The 22,558-nt window shown below is 39.1% G+C and overlaps 1 protein-coding gene across 9 annotated transcripts in view; it reads right to left on the minus strand.

The window, feature by feature from the left end:
- Positions 1–22,558, minus strand: part of SMURF1 (SMAD specific E3 ubiquitin protein ligase 1) — a 103,215-nt gene that overhangs the window by 21,903 nt on the left and 58,754 nt on the right. For 4 of the 9 annotated variants that reach the window (XM_081257412.1, XM_081257410.1, XM_081257411.1 and 1 more), the window contains 7 exons: positions 13,500–13,593; positions 6,493–6,531; positions 5,228–5,336; positions 3,543–3,676; positions 3,321–3,386; positions 1,998–2,073; positions 265–506 (listed from right to left, as the gene is read on the minus strand). In XM_081257412.1, coding sequence (XP_081113538.1) covers positions 265–506; positions 1,998–2,073; positions 3,321–3,386; positions 3,543–3,676; positions 5,228–5,336; positions 6,493–6,531; positions 13,500–13,566 — 733 coding nt within the window. In that variant the 5' untranslated portion in view covers positions 13,567–13,593. Of the gene's footprint in view, positions 1–264; positions 507–1,997; positions 2,074–3,320; positions 3,387–3,542; positions 3,677–5,227; positions 5,337–6,492; positions 6,532–12,951; positions 13,428–13,499; positions 13,594–22,558 lie in introns of those variants that run through there. The other 5 variants (XR_014017676.1, XM_081257407.1, XM_081257414.1 and 2 more) reach the window with 3 other exon arrangements.

Genomic DNA, 22,558 nt, shown 5'->3' on the forward strand with positions numbered 1-22,558 from the left:
TCGGTTTTCTTTGATATTCATTTGCCTAAAATCTTCATACAACTGCTACACGGGGAGATTGGAGCAATCGCGGACAAATTCATGACGAGAAAGATTTGTCAACCATCTCGGTTTACTTTTCTTTACACTGACACAACTCGTGGGGCACACCTCTGCAAACATCAGCACTTCTGGCAGGTATGAGTCACTAAAAAAAGCTTAAAACGTTAAAGCTGTCTGAAACATCACCGATCACTCTCGGGACAGCGGGGTGGATGCTCTCACCGTAGCCTTCGGGCAGCTCCGGGGACTGGTGGCCGTGAGGTCGGTTCTGCGGCGTCTGGAGTGACCCTCGGACCTCAGGACTTCGCAGTCGCTGGGCCTGAAGTCTTTGATCCTGACTTGGGGATTCCACAGACCTGCAGCCACCCCCGCCAGCAGCAGCCCCAGTGCCATCCGTGTAAGGGGCTGGTTCCTCCATGAAGCAGCTGAGTGGCCTTCCAGGCCCTGAGTCTTCATACGCAGTTCTAGAAGGGGAAGACCACAGCCCACATCACACCACCAGCTGAAGACCAGGAAGCACGCGAGAGTTCCATGCCACGCTCTCACTTCCATTTGTTTTGCTTTTCTTGAGCAATATATTGATAGAATGTCCCCAGTGCTTAGTTTCATATAATTCGTCCTGTCCTATTTAATTGGAAAGCCAGACTTTTTCATGAGGAACCAGTGACCAAAGGGAGCCATGTGTAAAGTGCCACTGAGGCCACTCGTAGGATTTCATCCTCAGGCAGAGCCGAACGGTTGGAAAAAACCAACCTTGTACTCTAAGAAGCTCAGAAAATGAGATTTCAGTTTTCTTGACTCAGAATCATATCCAAACATTCCATTTTCCTTGTCATTTTATTCTATAATAGAACTCCTGGTTACATAAAATAACACAATGACTTTAAAAATGACTTTTAACATAAATCTTGATCCCCTGAACAACTGTGGAGACAATTTACCTTAATAGGCTATCTTCCCTTATAAGCAAGTACTTCTGAAAAACGTTCTACATTGAAAAAGTGCAAAGAGACACACAAATTGAGAGACTAGTTCAGTGAATGCCCTGGACTCATCACCCAGCTCCAGTGATTGTCTCGTGGCCACGTGCCCAACTCCTCCCCCCTGAGCTGGGTTATTCTGAAACCAATCCCAACATTTTACCATTTCATCCTTAAATATTTCAGCACAGACCCTCTGGAAGATAGGCCTTGTACCATTACCATGACCCCAAAAATGTACGTTAATTTTTTTAATATCATCAAATACCAGTCAGTGTTCAAATTTCTCCAGTCAGCTGTCTCATTAATCAGGATCCAAACGAGGTCCACACACCGCATTTAATAGGTACGTCTCTTAAATCTCTTTTATTAACTTACAGGTTCTCTCCCTTCCTTTTTAGTTATTTTTCTTGCAGTGTATTTGTTGAAGACACCAGGTTGTCTGCTACACTCTACAGGGTGCCCCCCTCTGGATGGAGCTTATCCCCGGGGCTGTGCAACCCATTCCCATCCCCTGGACCTCCAAGATGTAAGTTCATGTCAGATTATCTCTCTTTCATGATGTTGTCAGCAACTATTAATGACATTAACAGTTAACTCATTGGGGAATTGAAAAATTGTGATAGTGACCAATGAGAATTTTTGAGGGTGTTTTTCAGTTTTGGGGTTTTTTAGAATTTATTTCTCCCTGTATCATTATGAACTCAATGGATTGCTTCAATCCACTGCAGTTATAATTCTTTACTGATGCTTTTTGGCCAGCGGGAACCTCTGTAAATTGGATCCTGAGCCTTTGGGGCACTACCCCACTAGTTTTGACAGCTTCCTTTACAAACGAGGAAACTGGATCCCAGTGTTATCCCAAGACTGCAACTCAAGTATTCAACGCAGTGAAAAGGTGTGAAGGAAACTTTCATACAGTGCGAGAGCCTGGGCAGCAGAGAACTCAGTGGCCATCGCTGCAGTGATACGTACCCTTCATTTTCTAACAGCCCTCTGCAGTCTACCACGGACCCTCCAGTGCCTATTCTGTCTCGTGTCTGTAAACTGACTAAAAAGAAAAGAACATCCTGCATTAAAATCCAGTGGTATTTTACACAACTGTAACACAGTGAGCCATTGCAAATGTGTAATTTATGTATGATATTATTTTAAAAAGTGAGGCATATGTCTATACATACACATATACATTCCTATGTTTTCAAGTATGACGCATCTCACTCATTGGCTGCACAGAACGCATACCACTTGGAAGACTCCTTGTAAACGTGGAGCAGAAAGAGATGCTGTATTGTCTGTGCTCTTCATCAAAATAACAGAACACAATATTCGCTTCCTCCAAGGTACCTGATATTTTAAGATTTTGACTTATGCTTAATAAGGACACAGAGAGCACTGTCAGTATGTGCAAGGTCTGGATGCACCTACGTGTCGATTCTCTGTCCCTACTATGAACAACAAAGACACTTATGAAGCTGCTTCCAGTTATTCATTTTTCCCCGGCACATCCCTCCACAAAGAAAAGAAGAAATCACAAACAGAAAGGCAGTAAGTGGGAACTCTGTCATGACAGGAGTTTTCAGGATGGATACTCACTGTCCATTTATCTTGGGTCAGGTCTACAAAAGACAATACCTAAAAGATTTGGGGCCATAAGTCACTCTGGTGTGCTGCTGAAATACTGTTTTCTTTGATTGCTTGCAATGCATACAGTCAATATTTGGGTTACCCCGAAATGCTAATAAAAATGGGATGGATAACAGGATGAGCTACTTAACAGATAAATTACTTCCAATGGAATACCTCCAGTCAATGCTTTATGACATGAGCACATTTTATTTCTTCATTCTAAATAAGTCAATCCTCCGTAAAATCATACTACATGGAAGTCTTAAGAAATTCTCTTTGCCTTTTACATATATGATGGGTCCTCCTGAAGAAACTATTTCTTAACTCTTGCATATGTGGCCATCATTTTTATCATCTGCACTTGGATAATATGACAAATTGTCAACTCATGTGATGATTAAAATTACATTAAAAATTATAACCCTACATATTTTTGTACCTTAGTTATTTTAACTCCACCTTGAATGACAGAATGAAGGGAATTAGATAAAATAATAAAAACCACATAAGATGAAATTTTTAAGTCCTTGGAGAGATGGCCCCCGTATGGGGCCTGTCCTTCGAAGTATGTCACCATCGGTCAGTGCCTTTATGTGTTTTCTCAGTGATGAAGAGCTGAAGGTTAAGTCTGTAAAAGTTATCTCTTTATACAGATGAGAAAGTTCTTACCCACTATTTGGCCACGAACTGCATCAGTATCTGAGGGGTTTAGTTTGCATAGATCCAAACGCTGGTCTGCAAACAAACAATTCAAAACTTAACCCAGGGAAATGTTAACTAGAGAGGAAGGCAGGAATTCTGTATTCAGTACTCAAAAAAATAAAATAAAAAATGATGCACCATAAGCCTTCTTCAGTTGCATTAAGAGACAGAAAAACGTTGGGCTCTTACATCCAGTATCTTTTAATCTGCTGATGGCATTGGAGAGCAGCCGCACGCACCCCAGGAAGCCAGCTCCCTGCTTCTTGTGAATTTTCTTGTGGTTCCACACGCTGATGGTTATAGAATCTGTTTTCCCAACGTATCTGAAACCAACATGCAAACTCATTTTTAATTGTATTTCTCAATTGCGATAGCCCATTGAGATTTTATCTGATTGACTTGTTAGTCCAGAAGAATCCTTTTAAAATAATGTTGGCTCTATATCCACAGCTAACAGGCGCTTAATAAGTATATATCTACTAACTTCAATGGGCTGGGAAAGGACTACAACCGGTTATGTAAGAAACACATGTAGACAACCACATAATGATAATAATCTTTTAACAGAAATTTACTATATTTTTATATTTCCAGAGGATAATGGCAGGATTCAAAAGTTCCCACCAGGGGCCTCCCTGGTGGCGCAGTGGTTGAGAGTCCGCCTGCCGATGCAGGGGATACGGGTTCGTGCCCCGGTCCGGGAGGATCCCATATGCCGCGGAGCGGGCCCGTGAGCCATGGCCGCTGAGCCTGCGCATTCGGAGCCTGTGCTCCGCAACGGGAGAGGCCACAACAGTGAGAGGCCCGCATACCGCAAAAAAAAAAAAAAAAAAAAAGTTCCCACCAGGACTTCCCTGGCAGTCCAGTGGTTAAGACTCTGCACTTCCACTGCAGGGGCACCAGTTCGATCCCTGGTCGGAGAACTAAGATCCTGCATACTGCATGGTGTGGCCAAAAAAAAAAAAAAAAAACCCACCAATTAGTCTTAATAGAGAATACTAATTTGCAACAAAGGACTACTTACAAACCCTCCATCCACCCAAAGTACACAAAAGGGCACTAACTCAGACAGGAAACCTGCCACTTTCTCTCAGTGTAGGTCAACCACAGAAGGGAGCTTTCAGGACATGGACTGACAACCACTTTCCAGGCTACTTCTGGTGCCACAGTGTAACTGCAAATGAGCCTCAGGATCCAACTGCTAAAAATCCCACTCAAACCCAGTTCAATTTGTGTTAGTAAAAAGCCAATAATCACTCAGCATTACTTGGACAAAAATTTCTTAGCAGGGACATGAAAACATAGGTGCCTACAAAATAGAATTTCAAAGTGCAATCCATTTAACAAATGAATATAAGAAATTGTCTGATGGTGTGTGGGCTTATATACCTCCAGTCATACCAAACTTTATTTTCTCTTGCAGAAAATATATTTGTACTAAAAAGCAAAATTTTAAAAAATCAACAGAAATATATATATATTATATATTTGTATCATAAATATGTAAAATAATAATAATGTATTTCAAATAATGCATTTTACAACCATGTTCAGGGTTTTGCTGAAAAAAACAGTAGCATATAGAGGACCTGAACTATGGCCCTTTTTTCCTGTTAGTATGGCCAGGAGATTGAAAGTTTGAAGACCATAGTTACAGAAGCAAACCATTAAAATGTATGAAAATGTCAAACACAAGAACTTCCAAGTATATGAATTCTAAAAGTAGGCAGTATGTATTTGTTTAGCCATCCACGTTTGTTATCAGTAAGAAGTTTAATAATCTCTTTAAAAAAAGAAAATTAAATGCTTCTCTTACAAGTTAGATACCAACTTTCCTGCTGCTCCCCAAGTGGCTTATAGGATATTCAACTCACAGATCGTAGTGCTGGTTCCACTTTGGGTCCAACGTGTTCTTCACAGTGTCCGTTGAGTGGCACTGCCCAGATCCATCCACAACGATCTTTGCAAAAGGGTCAGGGAGTCCTAGAGGAGAGGGGACAGCCACACTGGATGAGAAGACAGAACCCAGTCCCGCAAGTAAAGCGAGCTTCAAGGTCATCTATTTGATTAAGAAGACTACCCTGGTATATTTTATTCTCAGGTTTAAGGTTAGTTTCAATCAGCAAAATAAATTATTTCCATTAAGCTTTCTAAGAAAGACAACCCGGAATGACATCCTCCTCAGATTTTTAGAGGCTAGAAATGAAAACTCTAAAAATAGGCTTAAATTCAAATTTCCATTTCTGATGATCACTCAGTGGGGCTAGCTAAATGGAGGGAAAGGTGTCTACAATTACTTATATTTATACTTTCTAAAAAATAATAATACCTAGAAATCTTGTTTACTGGTCTTCGTCTGTTTTACCTCTGAAAGCAAGTATTCACCGAGTTTTAAATTAGGTAAGTTCCTAAATGCTGGAGTATGAATCAGACAGGTTTATAAGATCAGAGAGGTGGCCAGGTAAGGGTTTAGAGATAGACCTGGATGTGAGCCATCACTCTGGAGCTTCTTAGCTACTTGAATAAAGCCTGCAAACCTAAGTTTCTTTACCTTTAAAGCATGAGTAGAACCACTTAGGAACTGAGCAGCATTCTTGTGAGGGCAGAAAGAGTGTGAAAAATATCATGCTGCAGGCACCTACTTTATAGTAGGTGAACTTCTTATGAGGTGATTCCTTCCTTTAGAAAAGGATCCTCCATTTATATTTTTATTACAATTCCTTTAATTACAAGGCTTTTAAAGTGTGATTTAATTGATCAAATTTGACCAACAATTTTACTCAAACCCAGACGTTTTATAGAAAAATGTCTTGTCTGTATAGGAGCTGAGGATACTTCACCCAGCAGAAAGCAATACATTAATGGATGGAAAGACAGAGAAAACAGGGTGTGGCCAGAATAGGGAATGAGAGAGAGTTGTTCTCCTATGAGTTATAAATTCTGTGCCTTGGAGCTACGGAGTCTCTATGTGGTAGTCAACTGGGAAAGGAAGCTTGTCAAACTGTGGATTTCTAGTCAGCAAAGGGCAGGACTTTTAGAAGAATACTCCCAGGGTTGGTTTTTTTTTTAAGTTTTAAATTTCAGAAATATGTGAAGAACATTAATATTGTAAGAGAGCAAAAATGGGTGTTTTACTTACTGAAGAAGTCTTTCTTTGCAAGGTTCTTGGCACATAATACTAAACACAAACAAAAAAAATGCTAGGGTTAGCACTTATGGACAAGATTTCCATCATAGTTAGTTGCTATGGACGGAATCGTATCCCCACCCAAAATTCATATGATGAAGCTCTAGCCTGCAATGTGATGTTTTTAAAGGTGGGGTCTTTGAGAAGTGCTTAGGTTTAGATGAGGTCATGGGGATGGGGCTTTCATGATGGGATTAGTGCCCCTATAAAAAAGAGACCACAGAGCTTGCTCTCACAGCAAGAAAGAAGGCAGGAAGAGGGCCCTCCCCAAGAACCTAATCTGTCAGCACCTTGATCTGTGGCTTTTGCAGCCTCCAGAACTACAAGGAATAATTGTTTGTTGTTTAAGCCACCAGTCCATGGAATTTTGTTATAGCGGCCCAAACTGACTGAGGCACTAGCCTATATTTGCAATGGGGAAAAAAAAACTCAAAATTATCTTTGCCATAGATTGTCTTTCAAATTTAGCATTACATTAAACAAAAAGCTGACAAGTAACAAGAAGTCTTTCTCCTCCCATTGGGCATCAACTATAACAAATGCAAAATGTTTTAGTTTAAACTTGAAATCTTATTTAAACACATGCAGATGGATTTATCAATGTGCTCTTAAAACTCACAGGATCACATTAATACCAGTTCCAGTTAAGACCTACAGTATTTACCTTCATAGCTACTGCTAACAATAAAAGGAACTGTCCATTTTTGATATTCTGATAAATAATACAATTTTGTAAATATAAACTTTGGTATGTTGGAGAGAGAAAGGGGAGAGTTACAGAAAATACAGGGCCATCATCAAGTGTTGTGAAAAACAAAGACAAAATGAATGATAAGAATTTCGCACAATGTTGGCATACAGAAAGAATGCAATAAATACTAATTGTTGTTAGTATTTTATTAATGAGGGGGGATCGATTACTGGTAAGAAATTTTGTCACCAGATTTGTTACATGATTAAAGCTACTATATCACTAATGTCTCTTACACTTATGCAAACTTCACAAATTTTGCTAATTTTTAAGAATATAGTGTTTTATTATGAATTTATACTATTTCACAAAAATATATTCATATCATATATTGTTCTGCAAACTTTTCACTTAGTACTTTTTTTTTTTTTTTTTTTTTTTTTTTTTTTTGCGGTAGGCGGGCCTCTCACTGTTGTGGCCTCTCCCCTTGCAGAGCACAGGCTCCGGATGCGCAGGCTCAGCAGCCATGGCTCACGGGCCTAGCCGCTCTGCGGCATGTGGGATCTTCCCAGACCGGGGCACGAACCCGTGTCCCCTGCATCGGCAGGCGGACTCTCAACCACTGCGCCACCAGGGAAGCCCCAGTACTTTTTTATACAACAATTTTTATCAAGATATAATTCATACACTATACAATTCATCCATTTGAATTGTATAATTCATTGGTTTGTAATATACTCACTGGGTTGTATAACCATCAGCACAGTCAACTTAGAACATTTTCATTATCCCCAAAAAAAGAAATCCTGTACCCATCAGCAATCACTCTTTATTTAACCTCAAACCCCACCAGTCCTAGCAACCACTAATCTACTTTATGTCTCTGGATTTGCCTATTCTGGACATTTCACATAAGTGGAATCATAGAATATGTGGTATTTTGTGACTGGCTTCTTTCACTTAACATGTTTTTAAAGTTCATCCATGTTGTAGCATGAAGTCAGTTCTTCAATCCTTCTCATGACTGAGTGATATTCTATTGTATAGATATACCATATTTTCTTTATCAACTTATCAGGTGATGGGCATTTGGCTTGTTCCTACTTTCTGGCTATTGTGAATAATGTTGTCCAGGTTGTTGTGTAGACTTATATTTTTATTTCTCTTGTAAACCTATGAATGAAGTTGCTGAGTTATATGTTTAACATTTTTAGGAACTGGCAGAATGTTTCCCACAGCATCTGCACCATTTTAAATTCCCACCAGCAGTGTATGAGGGTTCCAGTTTCTCCCCATCTTCACTAATACTTGTTATTGTCGGTCTCCGTGGTTTTATATCTCTGTGGTTCTAATTTTCATCTCTGATGACTAATGACTTTGAGCATCCTTTTGTGTGCTTTATTAGCTATTGATATATCTTCTTTGGAGAAATTTCTATTTAGATTTTTTTTTTTGCCCATTTTTAAATTGGGCTATTTGCCTTTTTATTATTGAGTTGTGAGAATTCTTTGTATATTCTAAATACCCTTATCTATAGATATCTACATTCAGTTTCACCCTGCCACAACTCCATATCACAGGTTCCGCATCCATGGATTCAACCAACTATGAAATGAAAATATATATTTTTTTAATTCCAGAAAGTTCCAAAAAAGCAAAATGAATTTGCTGCACCCCAGGCAACTATTTATACAGTGTTTACATTGTATTAGGTATTATAAGAAATCTAGAGATGATGTAAAGTATATGGGAGGATATGCATAGATTATGTGCAAATACTATGCCATTTTATGTAAGGCACTTGAGCATCCATGGATTTCAGTATCCAGCAGGGTGGGGGTGGTGGTCCTGGAACCAATCCCCAGCAGATACCAAGAGACAACTGTATATAAATATCTACGTATCTATAGATAAAATATCCTTATCAGATATGTGATTTGCAAATATTCTCCTACTCTGTGGGCTGGCTTTATACGTTGTTTGAAACACCAAAGTTTTTAATCCTGATCAAGTCCAATGCATCTGTTTTCTTTGGTTACTTGTGCTTTTGGTGTCATGTCTAGTAAGACTTTGCCTAACCAAAAGTCTCAAAGATTTACTCCTATATTTTCTTCTAAGGGTTTTATACTTTTAGCTTTCTTTTATAATTTTAGCTCTTAAATAGACATTTAGGTCTATGATCTATTTTGAGTTCGTTCTTGTATTTGATGTGAAGAAGGGGTCTGACTTCATTCCTTTGCAAGTGGATATCCAGCTGTATCAGCAACATTTGTTAAAAAGCCTATTCTTAAAAAAAAAAAAGAGCCTATTCTTTCCCCACTGAATTATCTTAACACCCTTGTTGGAAATCAATTCACTGTAAATGTGAGAGCTTATTTGTGGTCACTCAATTCTATTCCATTGATCTACAGGTCTCTCCTCATGCCATGACCACTCTGTCTTGATTACTGTCTTAGTCCATTCGGTCTGCTAACAAAATACTATTGGACTGGGTAGCTTATAAACAACATTTATTTCTCACTGTTCTGGAGGCTGGAAGTCCAAGATCAGGGTACCTGCATGGTTGGGTGAAGGCTTTCCTCCAGTTTGCAGACTTCTCATTGTATTTATACAGAGCAGAAGGGGCTAGGAATCTCTCTGGCATCTCTGTTATAAGGCACTAATCCTACCCATTAGGATTCTACCCTCATGACTTAAGTACCTGCCCCAAAGGCCCCACCTACTAATACTATCACTTTTGGGGGTTAGGGTTTCAACCTATGAATTTGAGGGGGACACAAGCATTCAGACCACAGTAATTACCATAGCTTTGTGGTAAGTTTCGAAACTGGGAGGTATGAGTGCTCAAACGTTGTTCTTTTTCCAGATTGTTTTGGCTATTCTGGATCTGTTCAACTGTCATATGAATTTTAGGATCAGCTTGTCAATTTCTACAAAAAAGCCAGCCCGGATTTTGATGGGGATTTCACTGAAGCTGTAGGTGAATTGAGGGAGTATTGTCATCTTAGCAAGATTAAATCTTCAAATCCGTGAACAAGAGATGTTCTTCCACTTATTTATGTCTTCTTTAATTTTAACTGTTTTGTAATTTTCAGAGTATACATTTTATACTTCTTTTATTCAATCTATTCCTAAATATTTTATTATTTTTTATGCTATTATAAATGGAATTTTTTTAATTTTGCAATATTTCTTCTTTATTATTTTTGAAGAAGATATCAACTTTGGAGTAATTCAAACAAAGTTTCAGTTTTTTTTTAAAGAATCAATTTTATTTATTTATTTATTTTTGGTTGTGTTGGGTCTTCGTTGCTGTGCATGGGCTTTCTCTAGTTGCATCCAGTGGGAGCTACTCTTTGTCGTGGTGCACAGGCTTCTCATTGCGGTGGCCTCTTGTTGCAGAGCACGGGCTCTAGGCGCGTGCACTTCAGTAGTTGCAGCATGTGAGCTCAGTAGTTGTGGCTCACGGGCTCTAGAGCGCAGGCTCAGTAGTTGTGACATACGGGCTTAGTTGTTCTGTGGCATGTGGGATCTTCCCGGACCAGGGATAGAACCCGTGTCCCCTGCATTGGCAGGCGGATTCTTAACCGATGTTTGCAGGAAGCCAAGTCCCCAACACATTCCAGACTTCTCATATGGTACCTCTGGGATCTTAGGGCCTCTCATTACCAGAGCCGGACCAGACGTTTCCTGCATCCAGAGTTGCTGCCGTCACTGCGGCTGCTTGAAACTCCCCAAAGTTGCGAGCCAACGACTGGAACTGTTTTCTTAATTTCATTTTCAGATTGTTCATTTCTAGTGTACAGAAATACAACTGACTTTTGTATATTCAACTTGTATCTTTCGACTTTGTTGAACTCCTTTATTATCTCTAATATTTTTGAATTTTCATATATAAGATCACATCATCTACAAATAAAGATAATTTTACTTCTTCCTTCAAAATCTGGATGCCTTTTCTTTCTTTTCCTTGTCTAACTGCCCAGTACCCTCAATACAATATTGAATAGAAGGGCTGGACATCCTTGTCTTGTTCCTGATCTTCGGAGGAAAGCATTCAATTTTTCAACCATTGAGTATGACGGTAGCTGTGGGCTTTTCATAGATGCCCTTTATTAGGTTGGGGAAATTTCCTTCTGTTCCAAGCGTATTGAGTGCCTTTATCATGAAGAGGTGTTAGCATTTGTCAGATGCTTTTTCTACATCTCTTGAGATGATCATCTGGTGTTTGTCCTTTACCTATTGATATATGTAGTACATTAACTGATTTTCAATGTTAAACCAACCTAACAGTCTGAGATATTGGGTTGGCCAAAAAGTTCATTCGGGTTTTTCTGTAATGTCTTATGGAAAAACCCAAACAAACTTTTTGGCCAAACCAATAAAGTCTACCTGGTTATGGTGCATAACTGATCCTTTTACCATGCCTGGGCTTTTCTTTGTAGAAAGTGTTTTCAATTACTAATCCATAATTTCTTCACTCTTTATAGGTCTATTCAGATTTTCCATTTCTTCTCAAATCAGCTTTGGTAGGATTATGGCTTTCTAGAAACTTGTCAATTTCACTTAAGTTATCAATTTGTTGGCACACAGTTGTTTACAGTATCTTCTGATAATCCTTTTTATTTCTGTATAGTCAGTATTAATATTTCCTCCTCAGTGTAATCCTTATACCATTGCTTTCCAGTGGAAACACACACACACACACACACACACACACACACACACACATATACAAACTCTTCCGTCTTTTTTGTGGCTAGATCATAATTTATTACAGCTCCTGTTAGTGTTTTATTTCTTGTTTCTCTAATTACAAAGGTAATATGTACTTATGAAAATATGAAAACTCACAGATGTGTAAATAGAAACTGCATGCCTCTAAAACCTCATCATTACTCTTTGTTTAGCATTTTCCTGGCTAGTCTCACATGCTTATTTTTTCCCATTTAACTTTAGAATTATTTTCAGCAAGTTTAAAAAAATGACTTCATAAATAAAGTTGAGGGGAATTTACCTCTTTACAATATTAAGTATTCCCATTCTTGAATGTAGCATTTTTATCCATTTATTAAATTCTTCTTTAATGCCTTTAAGTGACGCTTTCATAACGTATATATCATAAACGTTTTCCACATTTCTAATTGGGTTTACTCTTAAGTGTTTTGGTTTTTGTTACTATTGTAAATGGGAGAGTTCCTTTCATTGCACTTTCTTTTTCTTTTTTTAAATCGTCAAGATACCTTTTCTTTTTTTTTATTGCACTTTTCAATTGTTATTTGGTTATAGGAAAGCGATTAATTTTCTTACGATAATTCTAAATCTGCCACCTTTTTCAACTCTCCTCAAATAGGCCTGTGATGTCCTGTTTCCTTCCACTTCCCTTTGCTTTTACACAGCTGCTTCCAAATCTTAAGTTGAAATCTTCCCAATCTGCCTAGAAACCTGGTCCTCGCCCAGGGTTCATGACTTCAGATCATCAGCAACACCCATCTGCTGTACAGGCCAGAAATCTGTGCGCCATGCTTTGACTTCCCAGCCTCTCTCAGGTGTGCTGACTTCTCACCATCTCCACCCTTGTTCAAGCTCCCAACATCAGCTATCACAAAGTCATCTCTTCAAAATTTAAATCTCATGTCTTTTTCCTTTTTAGAAATTCCCCAGCGGCTTCCCATTGCAAAACTCCAGACCTGTCAGGCTCTGACCCCAACTGCCCTCACCTCCAGTCTCAAACATTATCCAACCAGCTCGGGGCTCTTGTTTTTCCAAGGTGCTGATGCTGGATTGCTTCTGACTGGAAGAATTCTGGTAACATCTCAAAAAGATTATGTACATATGTTCATATGTATAAGACTAGCAATGTCTTGTTCATATGTACAAGATTAGCAATGTCTTAATTTAAGGGTCATTCCAGTGGAATTTGGTTATATCAAAAAGTGGAGAAGGTTTCAACAGAGTCAGCACAAAGAGAACTTTGCCTCGATTTTGTGCAAAGATCATTTAGGGTCACACTGAGTTTAGTTCATGGCATATGATTTCTCCTAGTAGAAAAATTTTGTGATCTTGAGATAGAATTCTCTTTGTCCTCTCTACCAGATATGATAAAAGATAATTTATTACACAGCATAAAATCCACTCTATCTAGATCTACCACTCATTTTTAAAGAAATATGCACCAATTATGAGTGAGATTCTGGGGATACAACAGTGAGCAAAAGAGACATTTACTCTTAGAGAAAATGAAGCTTATTTTTTCAGAGTATACTACCGCATGGTTTCTTCAGCTCCAACTCTGAAGTGCCCCTCTTCTTTGGACAAATCATGTCTAAATCCATAATTTCCTAATCACATACCATAGTTTCCTAATTTGGGGGGATAAAGAAAGAACAAAGTACATAATGTTCACTTAGCTTCTGAAAACACATGGGAAAGAAATGTTTTGCTAACATTCAATTAGTAAATCAAACTTCTTTACCAGGTCCCTGACAGAAGCATAGGGTCCCCAAAATACTATTTGTGGTTTCACCCACTCCCAGGATAAGCTACAACAACACAAATTTAGTACTTTATTACATCAACTAAGAAATTGTCAGGGAGAGGGATAAATTAGGAGGTTGGGATTAACAAATACACACTACTATATATAAAATAGATAACCAACAAGGACCTACTGTAGAGCACAGGGAACTCTACTCAATATTTTGTAATAACCTATAAGAGAAAAGAATCTGAAAAAGAACATATATATGGATATATACATAACTATATATATATATATATATAAATGAATCACTGTGCTGTACACCTGAAACTAACATGACACTGTAAATTAACTATACTTCAATAAATAAATAAATAAAATTACATATATTTTCTAATTTGTGTCAATATTTCCACTATTTTTCAATTCTCCAAGGCTAGAAACTTTGGCTGTCATTTTCAGTCCTCCTCCTCTTATGTTTATGTGTGTCACCAAGTCCTATCTTTTCTTTCTTCTGAAGTTTCTTGAACTTGACCTTTCCCCTACCTGTGTACCCACTCTCCTATTCTGGGCTCCACCCACTCGCAACTTAATCTAAGCGCAACAGGGCCCCCAGCCCCCACTCAAACCTCCCAAGTTCACAGGACATTAAGCCACCAGATCGATCTTTTGAAATGCCATTTTCATGTTCTGAGGCTCAAAAAGCTCCAATGGCTCTGCATTGTACATACGGCAAACCTGAATTTCTCCCTGGGTTTTAAAGTGCCCCATTCCCTAGTCACTTACATTTCCCACTATCCTTCATCGCCCCTCCTGTGGGCCCCAGCCATTACCACCTCCAGGTGATTTTTCCCAGTCCTTGATGCATTTGACAACCCCTCTCTCTTCGCTGTGCTTGGTCCAGGCAAAGTCCACTTTCTCAGTGACGTCTCATTCAGGCCAGTGTTTCTTAAATACCACTCTGTGATAACATTTTCACTAGTGCCGAAATTAAAAAGATAAGGACGCTATCGTGGAGGTTTTCATAAAACTGAACTAATTTATTTTAAATGCCCGCCCTTTGTTCTAGTGTAATGTCTTTTCTCTTTTTTTCATGTTAAAATAGCTTCCCCTTAATGAAATGAGGTAACAAAAAATGGTGATAATTTCAACAGTGACTTGGCATGACAAAAAGTTGGCAATTTTAGCTTGATAGCCACAATTACATAAATGTTTTGACTGATCTGGGAATCCCTTCTCTAGCCACCAGCAATCTCTTCCTTCTTTTTGCTCCCATTTACTTGAAGGGCCACAGAGTTGAGCGCTCAAGGTCTCTGCATTCAGGGGGCTTTGTGCCCCCAGCTAAGTTCTTCTGAAGAAGGAACCCCTGCCCCGACCCTGTCTTCCACCCCTTTAGACATGGGCTTCACGTGGTGCTGGCCACCCAACAGGCAGATGACACAGACTATGATGAACCAGAAACAAAAAGCCAAACACAGAAACAGTGATAAAAATATAGAAAACTAACGTATCTCAATAACTTTAAACATCTAAGTGAAATTTTAATTCATTAGGAAATATAATTTCCCACCTAGGATAAGTGCCAGCACATAAATGTGCACTTAATGTATGTTATTACCTGTCTACCTCAGCTAACTTCTTTTTTTTTAGTTGCTCCGCGGCATGTGGGATCCTCCCAGACCAGGACTTGAACCAATGCCCCCTGCACTGGCAGGCGGATTCTTAACCACTGTGCCACCAGGGAAGTCCCCCTCATCTAACTTTTAAGTCTAAAACTCATTTCTTTTTTTAAATCAACTTGGGGAAAAAATCCTTTAAACTGCAAAAAGGGGTAAAAACAGAATCCTGGCTAAAGGCAAAGAGGAAGTTTTCCTGATCAGTGTGTTTTCACTAACATGCCATTTTCTAGACCAGAGTCACTCATCTATCAATTCTCATACTTTAGGAACTCCTCAAATTTGCATTAAGTGGGGGGAAAAGAATCACATTTCAGTTATATCAACAGACTTAAAATGCCAAAATCTTCAATCCATACAGAGCTGAACTCTGTTCCATTATTTGCTTAATGAAATAAATAACTCTTTTTTACCAATAAATCCTACTCAGTAAGTTTAGACACACACACAAGACACATACATGTTTCCACTCTTCAGATACCATTCGATGATAAAATGATTTCTTAAAAAACAAGGTCCTACTGTAGAGCACAGGGAACTATATCCAATACCCTGTGATAAACCAGAATGGAAAAGAAAATGAAAAAGAATGTATGTATATATGTATAACTGAATCACTCTGCTGTACAGTAGAAATTAACACAACCTTGTAAATCAACTATACTTCAATAAAATAAATAAAATGATTTCTTCTCTGCAGGGAAAATGGTTTAAGTTAACAAAACACACTTTAGCAACCACAAGCTGTCCCTGTCGGCTTTGGAGGTGAGGGTTACTCTGGGAAACTGACAGTCCTTAGATGGGCTTCCAAACGTGTTGTAGCTTCATCTTCTATACGTGTATTCAAGTAAAAGATAAGGGACAAAATACCGTGAATTATTTGAGCTCAGAAGTGTGGCAGAGTTCAGCCCATACTCCCAAACCCTGCTGGGGGCGGGGGGGGGGGGGGCGGGTGCGGCAGGGCTGCTGTGGCAGAGACTCTGCCTCTTCTCAGGGGGCAGTGCTCAGCTCCAAAGACCAGGGGCTGTGCCCGCGCCTATGCCTGTGCCCCTGGGGCTTTTACCTACTTTGTTTTCCACCTAACCTTTACAGGATGAGGCAAGTGGACATGAAGGGAAGCTGTCACTTTTTCCACTTTCATTGGCTAAATTACTAAGACTCAGAAAGATTAAGTAGCCAGCCCCACTTCTACCCCATTCCATATTACACTATCACAGCAGCATCGTCGCTGTTATCAGAGCTTGAAATTAAAGCCTCTATTATTTTTATGCTGCTTCATGTCTGCCTCTCCCCCACAAAAATGTCCACAGAAACAAAGACTGTGTCTTTTGTAGGCACTACTGTGTCCAGAGCTTGGTATGGTGCCTGGCACAGAAAGGTTAACTTCTACAATATTTGCTGAGTAAACATTAGGTTTATTAGGTAATAACCTTTTTTCCCCCCCTTTCCTTCACTGTCTAACTACTGACTAGGACATAAGCACTAAGAAGGAAGAAACTATTTTTTTGAACCATTACATTCCTAGCATGGAGCACGGGACCTGGCATCAATTAAATGCTCAATAAACGTTTGCTGAAATAAATGAGTGAGTGAATGAATGAATGAGACAGTTTTCCTGGAGCCTCCACTGTGGTGTCTGACTGCCACCCCATACTCCACCAGGGGTCCAGGGCCTGGCAGATTTGCTCACACACTCAGCTACCTGATAGATGATGTTCTTCAGAATGAGTTTATGCTATTTCATTAGTGACATTTGGTTGGCACTAAGGATAAAAATGTCCCCCTGCAGTTCCAAAGCCAAAGAGTACATGACAGTGAGGGAGAAACGCAGCACATGTTAGAAAGAAGTAATGAAGTCCAGAGGACGTTTGGAACTTTTTATTTGCACAAAGCCCTCATTAATGAACGAAGCCATTTTTACAACTTAAGGGATGATTTTCAAGGACTGATGAGGATATTACATTCCAAGAAAATCTATAACTGAGGGACATTTTTTAATTTTTTTAAACTTAAATTTAAAAAAAATTTAAACTTTAATCTTAAAATGTTGCTTTTCTTGACATCCTGGATTTGCCCCACAAAATCTACAGGAGGATGACTGCTTCCTGGGTGAAGGAAGAGGACAGGCCTCAGAGGAAGCAATTTCCAAAGCTACTGTTGGCTTTTGTTTGATTTTTCTTTTCCCAAGTATTACAGGCTAAGCACCTTTGCCTTGGAAGATAAGAAAAATAGCTCATTTAATTTCTATTACAGATCCTGTTTCTGTCTTAAATAAACCAAATGGGATGTTTTTCAACCACATCAGAGTGGAACAAAGACTTCAAGAAGAATTAGGGGGATTTTCTAGGTAGAAGCATATTCCCTTGCTAAGAATATAGGAAAATTCAGGTTTCCATTAGAGAAAGTTTTATCTAAATAATTAAAGTTATATTCCAAAGTTAATCAATTCCTTTGATCAGTTAATCATCAATGTTGTCTCCCTAAATACGTTCTTCTTTTGAATAAAGACACTTTTCTTTCAAGTGTCCTTATTCAAAAGCCATATGTGATGACAACGTTTATTAACTCCAAAACTTAAAAAATAAAACTCCAAGACTTCAGCCCCGATGTCTAGTATCTCATTTCCTGAAAAGCTCATGGTGATTTTACAACCAGGAACTAAGGAGCAATTTGCAACTTGAGCTTCCAAAGCCACCCTGGAAAGCAGACTGTCTCCCAGGCAACCATCTGACCAATTCATCTGCCAAAAACACTGGATGAAATCTATCAATGGAATCTCAGTGGGAGGTTTGGAAGGTTTGGAAACTTTGTCATTGTTTTGCCAACCTTTCAAAATACAATCTAATTCCCCTTCCTAGACCTAATAACAGCAGCTAAAATGTATCAGATGCTTACAAGGTAATTAGGCACAACCCTAAGTGTCTGACAAGCACGATCCTGTTTTTTCAACGCCACAATTCCATGAGATAGTTACTATTATATTCATTTTCCTGATGAGCAAACTGGGGCTTTACAAGATCACATAACTTGACCAACTAAAGTCAGTTAGTAAAAGCTGCTGCTTTTGCCTAGTGCATCCGTTTATCCATTTAACAAACATCCGCTGATGACCCACCATTGGCCAAGCCCTGTTTCAAGCTCTGAGAATTCCATGAAGAACAAAACAAAACAAAAAGGTGCTTGTCCTGGGATACTTCTCATGTCTGAAGGTTTGACTTTTAAGGAAAGTAAACTAAGATCATCTTTTCTTTTCTTTTCTTTTTTTTCCTTTTAAACAACTGCTTAAAATTGACTTCTCAAGCTTGAACTATCTTCCTAAGGCTATACACTGTAAAATAAAACTCAACTTTGTCAGGAAGGAGATGAATTTTAACCCCAAAAAGCTTGTCATTCAGTGAATTATATTTGATTGTCACCCTAGAAGGAAACTGGACAAACTCCATTAACAGGAGATAATCCAGGGTTAACAGCCAGGAGAACCTGGCATAACCCCAAACATCCTCACCCATCTGACTTCTAAAGACCTGTTAATAGACAATGAAGCTGTGCTCTTCTAACTACGTCATTTTAAACAAGGTGATAACTGCTGAGGGTAAAGGGGAAATGGAGGGATTTCCTGGGAAGAAAGCTAGAGTTAAGCAAACTCACCTACAACCTAATAATCAGTCCCGACCTAAAACAAATCAGCAAGGAAAAAGTAGTAATTAATAAATCATAGCCAGAGAAAGTTCTGTCCACATTTTCTTTCAGTTACTGAGCTGACAAATGAGGGTTTATTAATTTGATGCATAGAAAGGTCAACAGAATACCGAAAGGGGAGGACAGAGTTTAGCAAAGTAACACATGCAAATATCCCCACACATGGCCATGAAAAACCCACAATACGAAATTGCCTCGAAGTCCCTTATCATTGCTTTCTTATTATCATTTTATAGTGCTAGTTTCTAAAGCACTGAAGTATTTAAAGGTATCATTTGGCATGGTTTTACCATAAAATCTTCTATAATTACAAAGCTAATCATTATTCACATCACAACATAAGTCAGGGTAAAGTTAGTATGCTCAGTTTAGTCAAGAAAAATAGAAGAGCAGGAGATTGAACAACTTGCTCAAGGTGACCTTGAAAAGTTAGTGATGGAGACAAGAACTTGATCCATCCATGAATGAAATGCACGTACCTCACTGAATTATGCTCCTTAAGACGACTGAGTATTAAGACTGAAACAATTTGTTACAACATTAAAAAATTTAAGTCTACATGGTCAGTATCGGATTCATAAGATCATTTAAATTAAAAAAAAAAAAGATCTTGACCCAGCAATGCCTACTTAGGTATGTAATTAACAGAAAAACACTTAGACATATGTTAGTCATGTACCATTGAGATGATCGTCAATAGTACAATGAATAAAGAAGTTGTGGCATTCATAAAATAGAATATTATACAGCAATGAGAAAAACAAACTACACAGAATTATGAATGAGTCTCACAAACACAATATTCAATGAAAAACATAAAATATATTGTATGATGTCATTTATATAAAGCACAAAAACAGTCAGACTAATGTACACTGTTGAAGTCAGGTGTGATTATCCTTTAGCAGGAAAAGTAATAACTAGAAGGGATCATGAATAACGTATGTGGGGAACTAGCCAGGCTCTGCTTCTTGATCTGGGCACTGATTACACATGTGTGTTCAGTTTGTGAGAATTCAGTGAGCTTTACATTTAAATATTTCTAAATCAATCATAAAAATCAATAGAACAGAATAGAAAGCCCAAATATAAACCCATAGGTATGAGATCAATTGATAGTCATCAAAGGTGCCAAGATAATCCAATGAGGAAAAAGCAAAAAACAGACTGGAAAATGGGCCATCCAGTTGAAATAAATGGGATACCCTTGGGGGGTACAAATAAACAACCCTTACCATACATCATACACAAAAATTGACTTGAAATGGAGCATAGACTTAAACATAAACACGAGGTATCATTAAGAAAATGCAAAGGTGGGACTTCCCTGGTGGTGCAGTGGTTAAGAATCCACCTGCCAATTCAGGGGACACAGGTTAGAGCCCTGGACCGGGAAGATCCCACATGCCACGGAGCAACTAAGCCCATGTGCCACAACTACTGAGCTTGCACGCTAGGGCCCGCAAGCCACAACTACTGAGCCCTCGTGCCACAACTACCGCAGCCCGCATGCTCTAGAGCCCATGCTCCGCAACAAAGAGAAGCCACCGCAATGAGAAGCCCGCGCACCGCAACAATGAGTAGCCCCCACTCACGGCAACTAGAGAAAGCCCGCACGCAGCAACGAAGACCCAACGCAGCCAATAAATAAATAAATTTTAAAAAGAAAAAGAGAATGCAAAGGCAGGAGAAAATTCTCCCAGTCAGGAGAAAATCTTCACAGTGCGTGCATCTGGCAAAAGACTGGTATGCAGAATTTATAAAGAACTCTTCACAACTCAATAATCATAAGAAAAACAACCCAAGTTTAAAATGGGCAAAAAACATAGGCACTTCATCAAAGAATGAATGGTCAATAAACACGTGAAAACATGCTCAACATCATTAATCATCAGTGAAATGCAAATGAAAACCACAAATGAAGTACCACCACATGCCCGCTAGAATAGCTAAAGTCAAAAAGTCTTTGGGGCTTCCCTGGTGGTGCAGTGGTTGAGAGTCCGCCTGCCGATGCAGGAGACACGGGTTCGTGCCCCGGTCCGGGAAGATCCCACATGCCGCGGAGCGGCTGGGCCCGTGAGCCATGGCCACTGAGCCTGCGCGTCCGGAGCCTGTGCTCCGCAACGGAAGAGGCCACAGCGGTGAGAGGCCCGCGTACCGCAAAAAAAAAGTCTGATAACTCTATGCACCAAAGGCACAACTTTAAAACAATGGCTAAAACGAACATTTCTTTCAGAAACATATAAATTGTCAAAATTGATCCCCCCCAAATAGTAAAACCCTGACCAATAACTATAGAAGTTGAAATGGTAATTGAAAATCTACCCACAAAAACAAGGCATCAAGCCCAGATAGTTTTACTGGAGAATTCTATCAAGATTTCAAGGTACAGATAATTCCCACCTCATAAAAACTATTCCCACCTTATTAAAAAAAAAATGTGGGGAGAAGCCACTCCAACTGAGTTTATGAGGCTCACACTAAAACAAGAAACTACAGGAAAAGGAAGAAAAAAAAAAGAAGAAGAAGTATAGGCTCTGGTAGACACCCCTGGTCCTCCGGCTATCTAGTCCTCCTCTCCTTCCTGGCAAACGTCAGACCACACTTTGCAACTCCCTAGAGTGGGCTTGGACCACATGACTGCAGTACTTCTAGCAGAAGCGGTGTGCGTCATGTGCGTCACTTCCGGGTCAAAGTCTAGAATAACTGGTAAGAGAACTCCGTGCCTCCGTGAAGCCTGAAGCCACCGTATGGTGGAACGGTAGAGCCTCTCTCAGCTTTGATATCCTAACAACCTTGTGGAAAACGGCCTCCACTGGCGCACAGTGAACACGTGCAAGAATTCAATAACAGTTACCTGGGGAATGGGGGTGGGTATAAGGGAGGGTGCAGGAGAACACCAGGGCTGGAACTGGTGGGCAAGGGGGTCTGTAGCCTAAGATTTTTGTTCTTCCTTACGGAGGGTGCATTTATATATTGTTTCTTAATTAAAAATAAATCTCATAGGTCCAAGAAAAAAAAGACAAAGAAAGAAATGGACACAGGAGTAGAAGAAGGAAAACTTGAAAGGGGATAGAAAAGTTGAGGGGAAAGGGGAGGAAATTTAAAATTTAACATCAGGAGAAGAATCTCAGTATTCGTAGAATCTTGGATTGGAAGAGTTCTTGAGACCACCCTTTTAAACAGATATGAGGCTATCTATAAACTATTTACTGGTGCTTTTTTTTTTTTCCTGTTTATCTTCTTTTTAAACCAGGGGAAAAATAAATACGTTAAGATCTGTTTTTCAAAAAAGTTTCTAGGTTTTATTCTGAAGGAAGCCATGTCCCTAATATGAACAGATACATCTAGAGAGAGATTTAATAATGATTAACTGTAAAACTAACAGTAACAATAGCTAATATTTATTGAGCTTATTCTGTGCCAGACATTATTAATAGAACTTTACAGATTATGTCTTATTTAGTACTC

This window comes from Mesoplodon bidens (genome assembly GCF_964165515.1).
Source record: "Mesoplodon bidens genome assembly, chromosome: 15".
Lineage (NCBI taxonomy): Eukaryota > Metazoa > Chordata > Mammalia > Artiodactyla > Ziphiidae > Mesoplodon > Mesoplodon bidens.